Below are 15768 nucleotides of genomic sequence, written 5' to 3' on the forward strand. Positions count from 1 at the left end.
GCCCTTCTCCCTTCAGCCCACCCACTGCAGCCCCAGGCACCCCAAGGCCCATCAGGGTGCCACAGACAGACCCCCACTACAGCATGGGGCGCCCAGAGCCCAGGGGCACAGCTCCAGCCCAGGGCACCCAGACCTGGCCTTGCTCTGCCGTCCCGCAGGGTCTCCTCAAGCCACGCGGCAGGTCCCCACAGTCCCCTGTGGAGGAGCTGCTGCCCATGGGCTTGGTGCTGGGCACGGCACGGCCTCCCTGCTGAGCACCCCGGTGCCAGGGCCCGCCAGGGCTCCCCAGACTGCCATGGCACTGGGGCCAAGGGGCTCCACGGAGCTCCCCGGGGCTCCCCAGCCCTGCCAGCCCTTGCTGGAGACAGTCCCACTCTGCTCTGGAGCTCACACACCACCCCTGGGGCCATGCGAGAGCACCCACAGAGCCCCAGGCTGTCCCGGGTGCTGGCAGAATGGCCGCATCCCAGCCACCCTCTCCTCACACGCTGGGCAGACGTGTGAGCCCCAGTGCCGCAGGGAGACCGCAGCCCCGGGGCACAGCCTGTGGCAGGAGCGCCCGTCCCTGCTGGGGACGCACTGGAAGGCGCTGGCGGAGGCTCCCGTGAGACGCTTCAGTCCCAGAGCTACTCCATCAGTGGAGGCTTGCTAACAAAAAGACTCACACAGGGCTCATCTGGGCACGCAGCAGCACAGGGACTTCCCAGACTCACCCACTCTGCTCCACAGAGGAAATGGAATTGCTAGAAATTACTAGGAAGGGAGCAGAGAACAGGATAGCACCTCCTGAGGTGTTCATTGTCCCATCTCATTGTCCCGTCTCATTGTGAGGACTCGGAGAAGTGTAAGAATGATGAAACACGGGGCAGGACTGAGCAGACTTCACAGATGGAGAGATGACCAAGGTGGATGTCACAGCAGTTGCAGTGGGAAGATGTTCACCGTCTTTTCCCACTCAGGAACTGAGGGTTATTGCAGAATCCAGCACGAGGCCAGGTCAGGCTGGAGGCAGGAATTCTGCATTCTCTGGGTAGCTGAGTCCCTGCTGCAGGACGTTCTGGGTGCTAAAAGTGTCTATGGATTCAAACAGCATTTGGAGAAAGCCATGGGGGAAAATCCATCAGGGGCTTCTGAATAACAAGAGATGGTTGTTTCAGTAGCTCCCAGAGACACAAACCCCCGGGGCCTGCAAGGACACACCTGAGCAGTGCTGGTAGGCTCTTGCCCTGTTCTCACTCTGCTTCCTACACACTTACTGTCGGCTGGTGCCAGGTTACAGACCCGGACAGGCCGTGCAGATCCAACCCCCTCTGCGTTTGTGCTCCTTGCAGGGAACTGGCAGCAGCTCGTGCCACCGGCCCTAGGGTGGACCGAGGGGCCTGGCCTGTGCAGGCGGGCAGCGGCCGGTGGGCGGGAGGGCTCCAGCAGCCGAGGTGGCGAGTCTGCTGAAAGGAGTCGGTGCCAGCTCCAGCCTGCCTGGGGATCCGAGGCTGGGAGGGTTCCAGATGGCTCCCCAGGACTCAGATTGCACTCCCACAGGAAGTGCTGAATTTCCAAAAAAGAAGCTGAAAGAAAACAGGACATTGTGTAAGGGAAAAGCTGCATACATTTGCATAGTTAAAAGCTGGTTGCATAACTGAATGCATCTGAATAGTATCTGAATACTCTTTGGAGGCATGGGGGCAATAGGGGAAAAGAAAGGGTCAGGCAGTCTGAGCGCCTGCTGCCCAGTGCCTGTGGGAACATCGCACCACAGCGGATGCACGGGGTAACTTCTCAGTTTCGTGGGAGCAGACGGGTTGAGACCAAAAGCGCCGGGACCTGACCTGATGGAAAAGGAACGGGAAGCCAGCAAACCCATCACTGTGCCCACAGGCCGGGCGAAGCCACCGCTGTCAGTGGGGGAGCAGGTGGAGTGCCCGCAGCACGGTGGCTTTCCCCGCTGAGTGACGGTGTTCCCCACCCGTGGGGGCCACAGAGCTCGGTGACAGTGCCTCGAGTGTGGGACACGGAGCCAGCCAGGCCCGTTACCCCAGCTGGAGCACATCAACCCACCCGCACAAAGCAAACGGGGTCGGCAGGGCGCTCCTGGGTCGGCATGCCTGCTCCCTGCTAGGAAAATCTTTCTGCAACATGGGCAGGCTCCCTACACCGCTGCTCTGGGAGCTCGTTCCAGTCTGCTAGAAACGTCCTCCTAGTTTTCAGCCAGCTCAGACCACGTTCCCCTTATGCAAAACCCATCCATCAGTTTAAGCAGATCTCCTGCTCCAGTGTTTTTCACTGATAGAGCTACGCTGGGCAGTCTTATCTCCCCTCAACGTCTGTTTCGACAAGCTGGGCTGCTCTCCTCTCCTCTCTGCATTCCCTCAGTCATCTCAGCCGCTCTCCTCTGCACCTTTTCTACAATCAGTTCATGGTTTTTAGCACGGCTGGTGCATGGTCTGTAAATAACACTCTGCAGAACGACACTGGCACTCTCTGCCCCTTCTGGAAACACATCCCAGCAGGGTTAAGAATGCGCCACGTCCTCGTGGCTGCACTACATGGCAGCCTACATTCATCCTGAGGCTGCTGGACACATGCACACCTTTTCTTCTTTAATCATTTCCAAATCAGGGGCCTAATTTATGGCATAAATGTTTGTTCAGTGACTGCAGGGCATGACTTTGCATTTTGTGCCATTCCATTTCCTCCCATGACTATTAGTGCAGACTTCAATGTCACCCGTTGTCCCTGAATGCTGTTCCAGCCCTCGCTCTACCATTTCACTACCTCACCCATTAGCTAAGCTCACTGACCTGCACCTGATACTGTATGACAAAAAGTCTTTGATAAAAATATTAATTTGGCTCCTAGAGCCCATATTCTCACTTATAATTCCCCTTTCAGCACAGTCCAATCTCCTAGTGGCAGATAGAACACGGGCTGTGTCTACATCTACGCAGCAGCAAGACTGCTGCAGGACACGGTATTTTTTTGGCCTCACTGTTGTGAGCTGCTTTTGCGTGCAATCGTCTTGGTTTCGTCTTAACAGCACAAAGAGGGGGTTTTAGCCACAGAGCTCCAGGATGTCTCCACTAACTTTTCTCCCAGGCCCTAAAGATGACAGCTAACATCATCTTTATGCTCAGCCAAAAGTCTGTTAGTTTCTCCTAATGAAAGTCTTTACCTCAAAGATAAAAAAGAACAGATATTATTATGAGGAAAGCCTTGCTTGATTTTCCTCTTAACTGGTTCTACTTCTTCTCCTTAATAAAAGGTCAAAAAAGTGTTTTAAGGCTGTTGGAACAGGGAACTCCCCAGCTATGATGCGATAGCCCCAGCTACATGTAACTCCTTACTGCTGTAACAGCAAAGAAAAGGTGATTTCCCTCAAAGCCCTCCAGGCTGGAGCCCCCTGGGCAGCACGGGGAGTGGTTTGGAGTGGTGGCAGGGCCCCAGCAGCTGCAGCATTTCTCTGCGGTCCCCCTGCGCACCTCGCTGCCCCGCAGCCACAGAATCTGCCCGTCCCTGCTCCCTGCACCCAACAGCACCCCAGAGCTGGAGCAGGGGCTGGGCCTGGAGCCCCCCCAGCTCGCCCAGGGACAAGGGGCTCCTGTGGGAGGGTCCGGGGGGGTCATGCATCCTGGGGAGCAGCAGGGACGCGAAGTGGAAGGGGACCTAAAGGAACCAGCTGAGATTTACAGACAGAAACCACGGCCTGAGAGCAGGAAAGAGGCGAGCAGTCAGGAAACTCTGATGGAGTTGCCTGGCAGGGCTGCAGAGCAGCACCGAGCCCTCTCAGCTGCCTGCGGGAGCCTGCCAAGAAAGGGAGAGCAGGCAGCGAGGTCTGACACAAACCAGGCGCCCTTTGTGTATGACCAGTGACAAGCAACGGGTGAAATAAAACCAGCCTTCTGTGGTGGGAGTAACTGTCAGAGCAGACGCCCGCCCGGTCTGACAGCCGGCTCCTGCAGGGCAATGACTGACCGAGCTCCTGGGGCTTTGGCCCCCACCTCCCTCTGCCACCCCTGCCCTTGGCCCTGCTCCCCTCCACACCCCGCTGCCCCACAGGGACACCTTCCTCCCTGCCCACAATGCCCCCCGGCCTCTGGCCACTGGGACGATCCCATCCTGCAGCCCACAGCTGTGCTCTCATGTCTGCAGGTGGTCACACAGCCCCTGCCTTGCCCCGCCGATGCAGAGCCTTCCCGAGCAGACCCGAGCCATCCCACTCTCAGCACTGAGCCATGGCCAGTTACAGCCAACGCCGCCCCAGCACACAGCCCCGCGCTGCGCCCTGCTCCCGCGGGCCGCCTGGCCGCTGTTGGGGCAGCGTTACGCACGCCGGGTCGCTTTGCACTCAGGCAAGAGCTGGAGACGTGTTCCCTGCACTGCGTGGGTGCTGCCGGCGGGACACAGGCAGAGCTCAAAGGTTATAAAAGTCCAAGCTCTCTGGCCTGACCTTTGCCCCAAGATGTTGGCAGAAGTAGGTGCCGTCCCAGGGGTGACAGCGGAGATGCTTTCAGCAGTAATAGCTGTAAGAAGTATTTTCAGGAAACTGCTCTGCATTATGCCCAGGAGAGCTCTGGTCCTGCAGCGCCGAACGCACGCTGGCCCGGGCGCCCTCCTGTGAATTCACACTCTGAATTCCACGCTGACACCCGCGGGTTACGGCCGGGTTACGGGCTTGTGTAGGTCACGTGTTTGTGAAGGACCTGTGCGGGGAGCTGCGGAACAGCGGAGGTCAGAGCCTGGTGTATTAACTCGGTAAACACAAACAGATTCCTAGGAAGCTATGTGCCGGCCACATGTTTGCCCTGCAGAAACCACTAACAAATGCGCTGCAAGAAGACAAAGCAGCAGGGAAGATGTTTGTCAGCCTCACAGAGTCAGCCTGGCACCTAGTCTGAACCTTAAACCGTAACAAAGTGCAAGTTGTGCAAAAACATGTGACGTCATTACATCCCAGCTCTCTCCATCAAATGCGGATAAAAATAGACGGCAAGCCAAGAGGGGCCTCCTAGCAGGGAGGGGAGGAAGGGAGACGGGGAGGTTCAGCCCAGACCTCGGTACCGTAAACACCAGTGCCCGGGCAGGACGACGTGGGTGCCCAGCTCCTGCGCGGGGGGACAGTCCCAGCTGTGCAGTGTCACCTGGGCTTTCCTGCAAAACCTGCAGAGCATTCTGGAAAGAAATAAAAGCCAACTAACCCTGAAAGGGGTTCAGAAATCCCCTCAGACTTCAGCAGTTTAAAGTCAGAGCACATTCAGAATGACACCAACCTGGGATCCACATTAAATAAAGCAAGGAGCTCCTGCCGAGCTGCACGTCTCTGCCAGACAAACCCCTCAGGACTGCCAGGCTGTAAAGCAGCTTTCAGAGCCTCTGAGCTCTTCCAGTCACACCGTGGCTGGGAGCACGGCAGCGCAGTTCAAGCCACCGTCCTGGAGGTAGAAGTGCCCGGGTCACCTGGTGAGACTGGATGGGAGCAGAAAGGAGCCGCAGCTCCGCAGCTCCCAGGGCCCCGTTGTCCAGGGGCTGCTGAGCAGAGCTGCTCCGCTTGCCCTTCCGGGCGGTGGGGAAGGAGAACTCACCCCGAGCAGCAAATCCGTTGTGCAGGAATCCTGAATGGAAACCAAAGCCCGTACCTTTAGACCCGTTAATCTCCCTGTCTGAGATCCCCAACCTCCGCAGCTGAGAGCCCCAGCCCAAATGGAGACACTCCATTGCACCCCTCGTCAGGACAGCCGAAGAGGAGTTGGAGGAAAGAGGGGTTCAAGGCAGCAGCAGGTGAGCTTGCTGTCCCGCCAGCAGCACTCCCGCCATGGCTCTGCGCTGCAGGACGCATGCGGACCTTCCCCAGGGTCCCTTCCCCAGGGTCCCTTCCCCAGGGTCCCTTCCCCTGTTCCCGGGCACAGGCAGGCTGGCAGATGTGGCAGCTGGTCGCGGTGGATCTCCCCAGCATGGCTGGGGAGGGGTCCTGGGCAGGGGTCAGTGCGATGCAGGGTGTCTGCACCGCCCTGCCCACCAGTGAGCGTGGGACTTCACAGCTGAATGGCCAACAACGTGAACCTGGAGCAGAGCCCAGGGCAGACAGTTGTGCCGGGGGGTCACAGACAGCTGTGTCGGGGGGTCACATTCAGTACAAGAGCGTGGGGGCCACCAGCACAGACCAGGTTTCTCCTGCTTGCTGGTTATGTGACAGTCAGGACAGCCAGCACATGAAAGACCGTATGACTTCTGCCTGAAAATGAACAAGCAAGACAAATATGCTCCACTATGTGTTATCCAGTAAAGAAAAAGGAAGTCATAGAAGGAAGATAAAGAAGTTTACTCCAATAGGACAAGAGGAAACAACCTGAAGTTGTGCCAGGGGAGGTTTAGATTGGCTATTAGGAGAAATTTTTTCACCGAAAGGGTTGTCAAGCGCTGGAACAAGCTGCCCAGGGAAGTGGTTGAGTCACCATCCCTGGAGGAATGTAAAAGACTGGAGGTGGCGCCTGGGGACGCGGGTTAGTGGTGGCCTTGGCCGTGTTGGGTTAACGGTTGGACTTGATGATCTTAAAGGTCTTTTCCAGCATCAATGGTTCTGTGATCCTGTGGGATGAGGCACTTAGGATGAGGGGGTGAGGGAAGAGGCAGTGGGATGTAGGGGCATTGTCCGGGTGGGGATGAGGGGGCAGTGCTGATACAGAGGGCGATCGCTGCTGGGGGAACACCCCCTGACCCAGCATCACCTCTCATTGCCCTGACGTGTCCGAAGAAGATGAGGGTGTCACAGGCTGAGCACGCAGCACTCGGAGCCAATCCACGCTGCTGGGGGCAATTTCAATACCTCAAAGGACCTCAAGGATTTGGGTGTGAGCTGCCTAGGCACAGAGTGTGGCCAGTCCAGGGACACAGCACCACCCAGCTGAGGACACGTCCTGCACGTGTGAAACGAAAACAGCAGAGATCCACAAAGAACACGTGGCGGCCGAAAGCATTTCCTCCGCAGAAAGCACAGAGCGGCAAGAGAGCAGCACCTCTGGGCCCGATCTAAGCCCCGCATGCCCCTGCACCCTCTTTTTGCAGGTTGCTAATAGCAGCTCCCAAGAGGAAGAGCGCAGGAACCAGAGCAGGGACGGAGCAATATCTCATCCGTTGCAGACTCAGAGCTCCTGACAATCCGCAGCTTAGAGCCCTCTCGAGCCAGAGGCTACATCTGCGTCTCTGTGTTTAATAGCCCTCAATCAATTTTTCTCCCACAAATTTGCCTAATGGCTTTTAAAATGCTTTTCTACTTTGGCCGCTGTAAACACCCTATGGCAATGAATTCCACAGCGTGTCACCCACGAACATTTTACCCCCAGAAACACTCAGTAAAAAATTACTCCCAGTGATGTGTTTTACAGCTCTCACCTAGCCTTTTCATCAGGCAGCCTGGCTCCCGTTGTGTGTGGAATGGTGACTGACCATCTCTCCACCCCGCACACCGAGCTCATAGTCGCGTGTCCCCGGCTCGGCTGTTGCTCTCCGAGCTGAGCAGTTTCCTGTGGGGGTTCGTCCACACCTTTGACACCCTCCCTGTGTCCCAAGAGCCTCTGCAGCCCTTCGAGCCAACTTTAGAGCTGACCCTCTGGAACAAACTCCGCCGACTCATTGTTCATCCCTTTTCTGGGTTGTTCAGGAACGTGTTGAAAAGCGGCGCCGGCGCTGAGCCTGCCTTCGGTACCGCAGGACATACTCTGGCCACGAAACGTTTGTGTTCCTCCAGACCTCCCGGCACAGATCCCAGCCTGGCCGTTTGTCACCATTCCTACAGAATCTGTTCTTTTGTCACTGCGTTTTGAGACGATTCCGCTGACTGGCCTGTAAAGAAAGGCTTCCTACAGAGTAAATGCTACCGCAGAGAACAAATCTCGCATTTTCACTATAGTCCTGTCCCTCCAGTGACCCCATTTAGACCCCCATCATCCTGGGGCTCTACGTATCTGCTGCCCAGGTTCCTGCCTTCGGTGGGTTTGAGCACTGCTTTTTACCTTTTGGCCAGTTATTTGTCCACATCTCTTTTGGTGTACATTTGGCCTGTCTTCCTTGTTGGGACAGAGCTTTTACTTAAAAAAGTAAAAAGTTAAACCTGACAGGTCGCTCCCAGTGCAGGCTTACCCCCGTCAGGGACAGCTGAACCGGCAGCTGGCAGGGCTGCAAGGGGGAACCGGAGCGCGCGGAGGACGGGGGCTGCGGCAGGAGCGCCAAGGGCTCGCAGGGCACCAGCACCCGGGCTCTGCGGTGTGTTGTATGTTCAGTTCCAACCCTTTTATTCCTTGTCCTTGTGCTCATTCCCAGCTGAACTTCTGCCTTCCCCTTTGATAAGAACCAGGGGTTTAGCTGCCTACAGGCCCTGGCTGGCAGGCACAGCACATGGGGCTGGTGGCCCTGGGCTCGGGACCGAGGCTGCGTGTGCCTGGGGGTGGCCCGGGATGCACTTTCACAGGCCAGGAGGCAGTGGGGGGTTCTGGCAGGGTCTGGCAGGGTCAGCACGGGGCTCGCGCGGGCGGCTGGCAGCCCACCAGCCGAGATTCACCAGGCCGGGCTCAGCAAGGCTGGGCCAAGGGCAGCACTGCCAGAGCAGCCCCGGCAGTGGCCAGGCCGGGCCCGGTGGTGGCCCCGCACAGGGAAAGGCTTCGTGTTCGTTTATACAGTGTGTCAGGGAATGGGATTTTGTGTAGGATAGCCGGTGGGCACCCTCGGTGCCTCCTCGTCCCACAGCCACCCTCGCCGTGGTCCCTCTCGGTCACCCACCCCGGCTAAGAGGGGTAACGGTCGGGGGGGGGGGGGGTCTCCCCAACTATCAAGCGGCCACTGGTGCTTACGCGGAAGCGGGTGGAACGAGCAGTGACCGTGCTGGAAGAAACCGGAGACGGCCAGAAGGAGAAGAAAAACATCAAACGAGCCAGAAACTTTCCAGAGGAATGAAAACATCTGCCCGACCCCGCGCTGGGAGCGGGGGAGGCGGTTTCGGGGTGCGCAGAGCTGCTCCCCCGGGGGTGCAGCCCCACGGCTGTCGGGGGACGGTGGCGAGGGCGGCCACGGCGTGACGGGGGAAGGGGCTGCGGGGGGCAGCGGCGTGGGGCGGGCTGACACGGGTGGGCCCGGCCTGGGCACCGGCCGCGGCTGCGGGGCGGGTGGGACGGACCCGCGGCCTCTCGGGGCGGGGCGGGGGCGGCCGCTCCGGCGGGGCGGGGCGGGCTGAGCGCGGTCAGCCCCAGGCCCGGCCCGGCTCGGCTGGGCTCGGCTCGGCTGAGCTCAGCGCGGCTCAGCGCGGCTCGGCTCGGCGCGGCTCGGCTCGGCTCGGGGATGGCGGTGCCGGAGCCGGACGCGCGTCTGGCGCAGGAGAAGGAGGAGGAGAGCGAGGAGGAGAGCGAGATCCTGGAGGAGAGCCCCTGCGGGCGCTGGCAGAAGCGCCGGGAGCAGGTGATGCCGCCGCGGCCGGGCCCGGCGGGTCCCGGGTCCTGCGGGCACCGAGCGCTGTCCCCCCCGCGCCCCGCCCGCCGCCTCCCCCGGGCACGGGCAGCGCCGCCGGCACCGGCCGCAGGTGCCCCGGGTGAGGGCGATGGCCGCGGACCGGCCCCCCCCGAGCTGCTGGGGAGGGTGGGGGAGAACCTGGGGGCGGTCGGAGGCGTGGGGTGTCCCGGTGCGGGGTGTCCCGGTGCGGGGATCCCGGTGCGGGGAGCCGGGCTCATCATGTTCCGGTGCGGGGCTCCCGGTGCGGGGTGGCCAGTGCAGGGATCTGGGCTCGCTGTGCCCCGGTGTGGGGTGCCCGGTGTGGGGTGTCTGGGCGCGGAGAGCCAGGCTCATCATGTCCCGGGGTGGGGTGTCCTGCTGCTGGGACCCGCACTCGCCGCCCCCGACTCGTTGCCGGCCCGTGGGCCCTGTCGGAAGAAGCCCAGGCGCTGCCAGAGCCAGCGCTGAGCCCAGTCCTGGCTGGGCTCAGTCTTTAAGCTGGGCCTGGTGGCGGTGCGGGTGGCAGACCCGTAACTGTGGGTCACTGAATGAGGACTCGCCGGGTCAATGGCGGGGCAGGGCGGTGGTGGGGGCTGGCCCCTGCCCCCCTGCCCCCAGGGCTGGAGAACCCGGTTCCTCCTCTCCAGAGGAGGGCTTTGGGCCATTTTGGTTTATCTGCCCAGCCCAGGGGCTCGGCACAGCCTCCTGCAGTGTGTCCCGCAGGGCTCTGCAGCGCTCCTGCCGTCACCCCCTCCCAGACGTGTCCCCCGTATCAGCAGAGTGTCCATCTCCCCTGAAAGTGGAGCCAGAGTCTCTGTGCGGGCACCCAGGAACAGGGATGGAAGTCAGAGGGTCAATCCTGACCCCAAGCAGGGGTGGGACAGCAGTGAGGGACAGACCACCGAGCTCCTGAGGTGTAAAAGGGCCCATCCAAGGCCGATCCTGTTCTTTATCTTCCCACCGTCACCCAGTAACAGCCTGTGGGTACCCTGCAGTGCTCTGGTCTGGCTGCAGGCTGCCCGTGGTTTAGGCTGTGTTCCCAGGCTGGGCTTTGCTGAGCTCCTGATAACCCTTCTCATGTCCCTCTGGTGCTTCCACACCCACACATCACCCTCTGTTCCTACCCCCTTACCACCTCACATCCTCTCTACGTCAGGGCCTTGCATCAGGCGTACCCGCTGCAGGGCCGGTGCCTGAGCCTTGTCCCGCGGTGTGCGTATGTGTGGTGAGTGCCAGGACCCGACACCGCCGTCAGAATCCCGTGGCTCCTTCCCCTGCGTGTCTGTGGTGCTCCTGGAGCATCAGATCCCACCCGTGTGGCGCATCCGAGGTGTCGGAGCCAGCTCTGTCTTTGCCTTGTGTTGTTCTCTCCATCTTTGCTGGCGCCCGCCATCAGCTGTCCCGCTGCCCATGTGCCGGCTGTGCCCGAGCTCCGGCTGCCGGTGCCGTGGGGGAGGCGTGGGGTGACGGGACAGGCGCAGCTGACAGACAGACAGACCCCGGCCTCTCCCGCGGTGGCTCTGCTGGACAGCTGAAGAGGTGAGGAAAGAGGCGTGGAAACTCGTTTTTTAGCTGAGAATACCCTGATGCTCCTGTAATTAGATCTGCAGACTTAAAATGACCCTCTGTGTGCTGGAAACAAGTGTCAGGGTGGAAACGTGGTGTAGGTGCTGGCTGAGGCCCCGCACTTTAATCACCTCTGACCTGTAGTTGCGTTGTGTTTTTTCACGCAGTTCTTGGATGATGTGTGTTAGTCTGTGACCCACCGAAACGGCCTGAAACCCCTTGTGGTCCTTGGCAGAGAAATGACGTGGAGGTCATTTCTCACTTGAACCATCTCCCTCTCTTTTGCCCTAATGGTGACATTCAATGTGTATTTTAACATTAAATTTTGACAAGGGAGCTTTCTGGAGTGGTGTGGCGGTGGCTGGAACTGGCCCCTGGAGGTCTGTCCCCCCGTGCAGCACGTGGGGGAGTGGGAGCAAAGGTGGGGTGACATTTCCACACAGCCACTGGCCTCCCCCGGGCGTTGCAGGCAGCGGCAGGAAGGCTCATGAGTCTCGGTGGTTCGTGATACGGTCGCACATCACGGCGACGACTTACAGGGCTGCAGTCGCATCGTTGGCAGCGCAGGAGGCCGGCTGCTGCTCTCCAGCTGTGCCGTGGCGCCGAGGCCTCCGTGTGCTGGGGGAGCGAGCCTCCGTGTGCCAAGGGAGGGCTTCGTGCCCCAGGGGAGCAAGCCTCTCGCGGAGCCTTTGGGTGCCGACCCTGTTTAGCCAGTGCAGGTGTCAGGGTCCGGGATCTGTGAAGCTGCTGTGACAAAACGTACGTGAGCTTGAACAGGGAAGTGGTAGCGCTGCCTAAATTGCAAAGTGGAGGAAGTTTTGTGTAAGAGGGCAGCTTGTTGTGCATTCACAGATGCTTGGTTATGTAGCAGGAAGGAAAAACACTGTTTGCTGCCTGTAAGCTGTTGGTACGGTGTCTCCTGACACCGACAAACAGTTCTGGGCACCTCAATGCGAGAGAGATCTTGAGGTGCTGGGGCGAGTGCAGAGGAGGGTAACGAAGCTGGGGAAGGGCCTGGAGAATAAATCCTGTGAGGAGCGATGGAAGGAGCTGGGACTGTTCAGTGTGAGGAGGAGAAGGGGAGGGGAGACCTCATCACTCTACAGCTCCCTGAAAGGACGTTGTAGAGAGGTTGGTGCTGGTCTCTTCTCCCAGGGAATTAGTGACAGAACAAGAGGGAACGGCTTTAAACTGCACCAGGGGAGGTTCAGACTGGGCATGAGGAAAAAATGTTTCCCAGCAAGAGTGGTCAGAGAGTGGAATAGGCTGCCCAGGGAGGGGGTGGAGTCCCCATCCCTGGGTGTGTTTAAGGGCCGTTTGGATGAGCTGTGGGGGGATGTGGGGTAGGGGAGAACTTTGTAGAGTCGGGCTGAGGGTTGGACTCGATGATCCCGAGGGGCTTTTCCAACCTGAAGGATTCTGGGATTCTGTGACTCTGTGAACAGCCGTTCTAACACACGTTCTCTTTGCCATAAGCACTTCAGGTATTTTTGCCAGTCAGGATTTTCCCTCACTATCCTGGTGATTTGTTATAATTATTTGTTCTCCTTAATTTGCTTTTGCCGGAACAGTCGGGTCCTTCATGGGATCCAGGGCGCTGTGCTGGATCCAGGGTCTCGCTGTTCCGAGGACGGGTCTGGGGGGGTGGGAGGGAGCAGAGCCGGGGCACTGGGACGCTTCTGCAGCCTGGGGAGCTGGAGCGGGCAGAGGCCACAGCCCGTGTGGTGGCTTAGGGCTTAAACCAGGGCGCTCCAGGGTGCAGGCTGAGAAGCAGGTTATGAGGAATTGCTGGCGTGCGTTAATCACATGTACACGAGTATGACGTCCGTGCTGTGCCCATGGCGGCCGTGGCCATACGGCGCCAGGAGGACACAGAGCCGCGGGTCACCACCCCGCTGCGCCTCCTCACCCCACCTCGGCCACAGACACAGCAGCCGGAACGTGCCGTGGCCCCAGCGCCGGGTCTCAGTGGTTGCCCAGCCTGGCCCTGCCCACCAGAGAAGAAACTGTTTCCCTTCACACCTTCCTTTGCCTCTTGATGAGGTGTATATTCGTGGTGGATATGAAGTCACAGATTTCCACGAGCAGTTCAGGAAATAAAAGCACTTGCAGTATCTCTGCAACCTATGTGGAGAAACAGTCATGTGAATCCTCCGGTGGCTTCCCGTTCAGTGCCAGCACAACCCCTGCTCTGCCTCTTATTTCTCTCCCCGCCGTTGGTGTGGAAGCACAGCGGAGGAATGCTGCTGTTGTAGACTTTTCCATTTAGGAAGAGATGCTTTTTTCGGTGTTGGTTTGATGACTTCATTTACTTTTTCCATTCACCCTGTGGAGTAAGAGTAGCAAGAAAGAAGAAATTTGGTTTACTGCCTATGTTAGAAGTTTTGCAACTTTCCCGGTCTGAAGAGTTTCCTGAAATAACCCCAGCACCTTGTTACTCAGAACAAACTGGTTTTATCCATGCTGCTCTGCTTTTGCAAACCCCGTATCCACTTGGGAAGGGGACTGCTACGACCAGTAGATAGTTGGTGACGCTGCTGGTCAGGCCATTAATTCAGGGACCTCTCCCACATCTCTCCCACCTGTCTCTGGTTGTGCCTGTTGTGCTCCCGGCAGGGATGTCCTGGACCGAGCGGGCTCTGGGTTGCCTTCGCTGTTCCTCGGGGCCCTTTCCCCCCTCCCTTCAGACGAGCGCGTGTGCTTGCAGTGGCAAAGCTCAGCCGTGGTTCACGGGACCGAATTGTAGAGTTGCCTCTCCGCCTGTAACCCCATCGCTGCCTGTCACCGCGCTCTGCCTCGCGGTGCTGGCAGCTCCAGCTCCAGGGGCCGGTCATGTTTTCGCTTGAAATAGTCCATCGCTCTCCTTTTGGTCACCTTGTTTAGTAAAAGGGTTAATGACTGCATGGGTAGTGATACCAAGCCCTTGAACTATGAGCTTTTAACTTCTAAAACTAGCAGGATGAAAGCAAGGGTGGAGGGAAACAATAATAGAAAGAGAAGAAATGCTGAAGCAGAATTTAAAGAAAATAAAGTGTTATTAAAAAGTCTGGCAGAGGGGGAGATTTTGATGTGTTGCTATAGGTTCCCACAGATCAGAAAATGAAAACGAAATATGGAAAAAATAATGGAAGCATTTGAATACACTGAGGTGCAAGGGGGTTCCCTTTTTTTAGGTATTAATTATGTTTGCAGTTTGCAGTGAGGATAATCAGTTCTGTGATAGATTATTTGGAAAGCATCCAAGTATTTAATATTTGCCACCAGAGTTATTTTTAAAAGCTGCTTTGTTGCCAGCCCTCCCAGGAGACTGGGACTTGAAGTGTGTTTTGTTGTGCAGTGCTTTTCCAGAGCTGAGGGGATCAGCTGAAGGACTTACCTCTTTCTTTTCATGCAATCTATTTTTTTTCTACCCCTTACTGGTTTTACAGCTTTTGTTTGCTGTTGTTTGACTTTCCAGGATGAGTTTATTTGTAAACCCACTGCCCTCAGCCCATCAGCCAGGCTTTGCTCTCCGCTCCGCAGGAGGTGGGGGCACCCCGGGTGGTTTTAACTGAGGGTATTCCTGAAAGCAAGATGAAATTGTTTGAACTAAGGTGGTGGAACTCACGCACAGGTCAGCTTTGCTGGAAGCAGACAGTGAAGTTCTCTTCTCCGTGTGTATTCCGGGGTCTGGCAACAAGCAAGACTTTGCATGCTGGATCCAGCGTCCCCCTCGTTACCCTTCTCCTTCGGGTGGGTGATATGCAGGGGCTGTTTTGCCTTTTGCTTCAGGTCCGCTTTCCCCGTGTTACTTTCTCCGTTTCCAGGATCCTTTAATCCTTCATGATCTTACCCGGCCATAACAATCCTCTGCCTTGTTCTCACTGCTGGGGAGGGTGGTGACGTCAGCCAAGTGCTAAAGGTTAGTGCAGAAACTTGTCCTTTTTCGTGCGGTAACACGCTCTTTCATTTCCAGTCGTGTTCTCCACAAGAATGCCTTTCTGTCTGCAGCTCCGTGCTCCTGGGCTGCTTGCTGTGCTCCTGGGGCACGACCTGTCCCTCTGCCTTCCCCACCCTGTCCCGAACGCCTGCAGCCCTGCAGCTTCCAGGCTGCCCGGTCTGTGCTCCCTCCAGAGTAGTCACCAAATAGAACTATTACAATTACCGGCATTCTCCATGTTTTGTTCCCTTTCCTGTTTTTACCAAGCTTTTTTTGCCCTTTCATTGGTTTTCTCATGTGGGTATTTTTGTTGACAGTGGCCAGACATGGTGTATGAGTCTCGTACACCTTTATGTCTCCTTTTTCTCTGACATAACCAGAGAACATGCACGGTCCCGGAGGCTTTTCTATTTCTCTTGTGGGCCCAGGGAGGTGTCCCGCAGTCGTGTTACAACACGGATTAAAGGACGACCAAATACTCATTGGCTCACTCTTCCATTTGACGCGTCGGCGTTTGGCAGCAAACACACCAAGGGCCATGTTGTGGCGGCCGGGTGCTGGTCAGCAAGGCGGGTTTGTCACTGTCACTGCTGACGGCTCAGCTGTTCAGCTTGGGCTCGCTCTGTGCTGCTGCCCCAGGAGAGCAAATCCCCTCCCCGGCGCAGTCAACAGGGTAAATCACACCAAACTGGATAATTCATACCGGTCACTGGTCTCCTGCCTGACCCGCAAAGGGCTGTTGGTGTTTTCCAGCTGGGCTCGGGTGACCAGCCAGCACCGGCCATTGCTTTGGGGACGAGCACTGCAAAGCCCGT

The 15768-nt window shown here is 58.0% G+C and overlaps 1 protein-coding gene across 4 annotated transcripts in view; it reads left to right on the forward strand.

Annotated features, from left to right (window-relative positions):
* Positions 1-9214: 9214 nt before the first annotated feature.
* NRBP2 (nuclear receptor binding protein 2) overlaps positions 9215-15768 on the forward strand; it is a 29934-nt gene continuing 23380 nt past the window's right edge. For all 4 annotated transcript variants that reach the window (XR_012631627.1, XR_012631629.1, XM_074889848.1 and 1 more), the window contains exon 1: positions 9215-9438. Coding sequence is in view for 2 of the 4 variants with exons in the window: in XM_074889848.1 (XP_074745949.1) it covers positions 9322-9438 (117 nt within the window). In the remaining 2 variants the exon portion in view is untranslated. The remainder of the gene's footprint in view (positions 9439-15768) is intronic.

Source organism: Strix uralensis, chromosome 1, assembly GCF_047716275.1.
Source record: "Strix uralensis isolate ZFMK-TIS-50842 chromosome 1, bStrUra1, whole genome shotgun sequence".
In the NCBI taxonomy this organism is placed as follows: Eukaryota; Metazoa; Chordata; class Aves; order Strigiformes; family Strigidae; genus Strix; species Strix uralensis.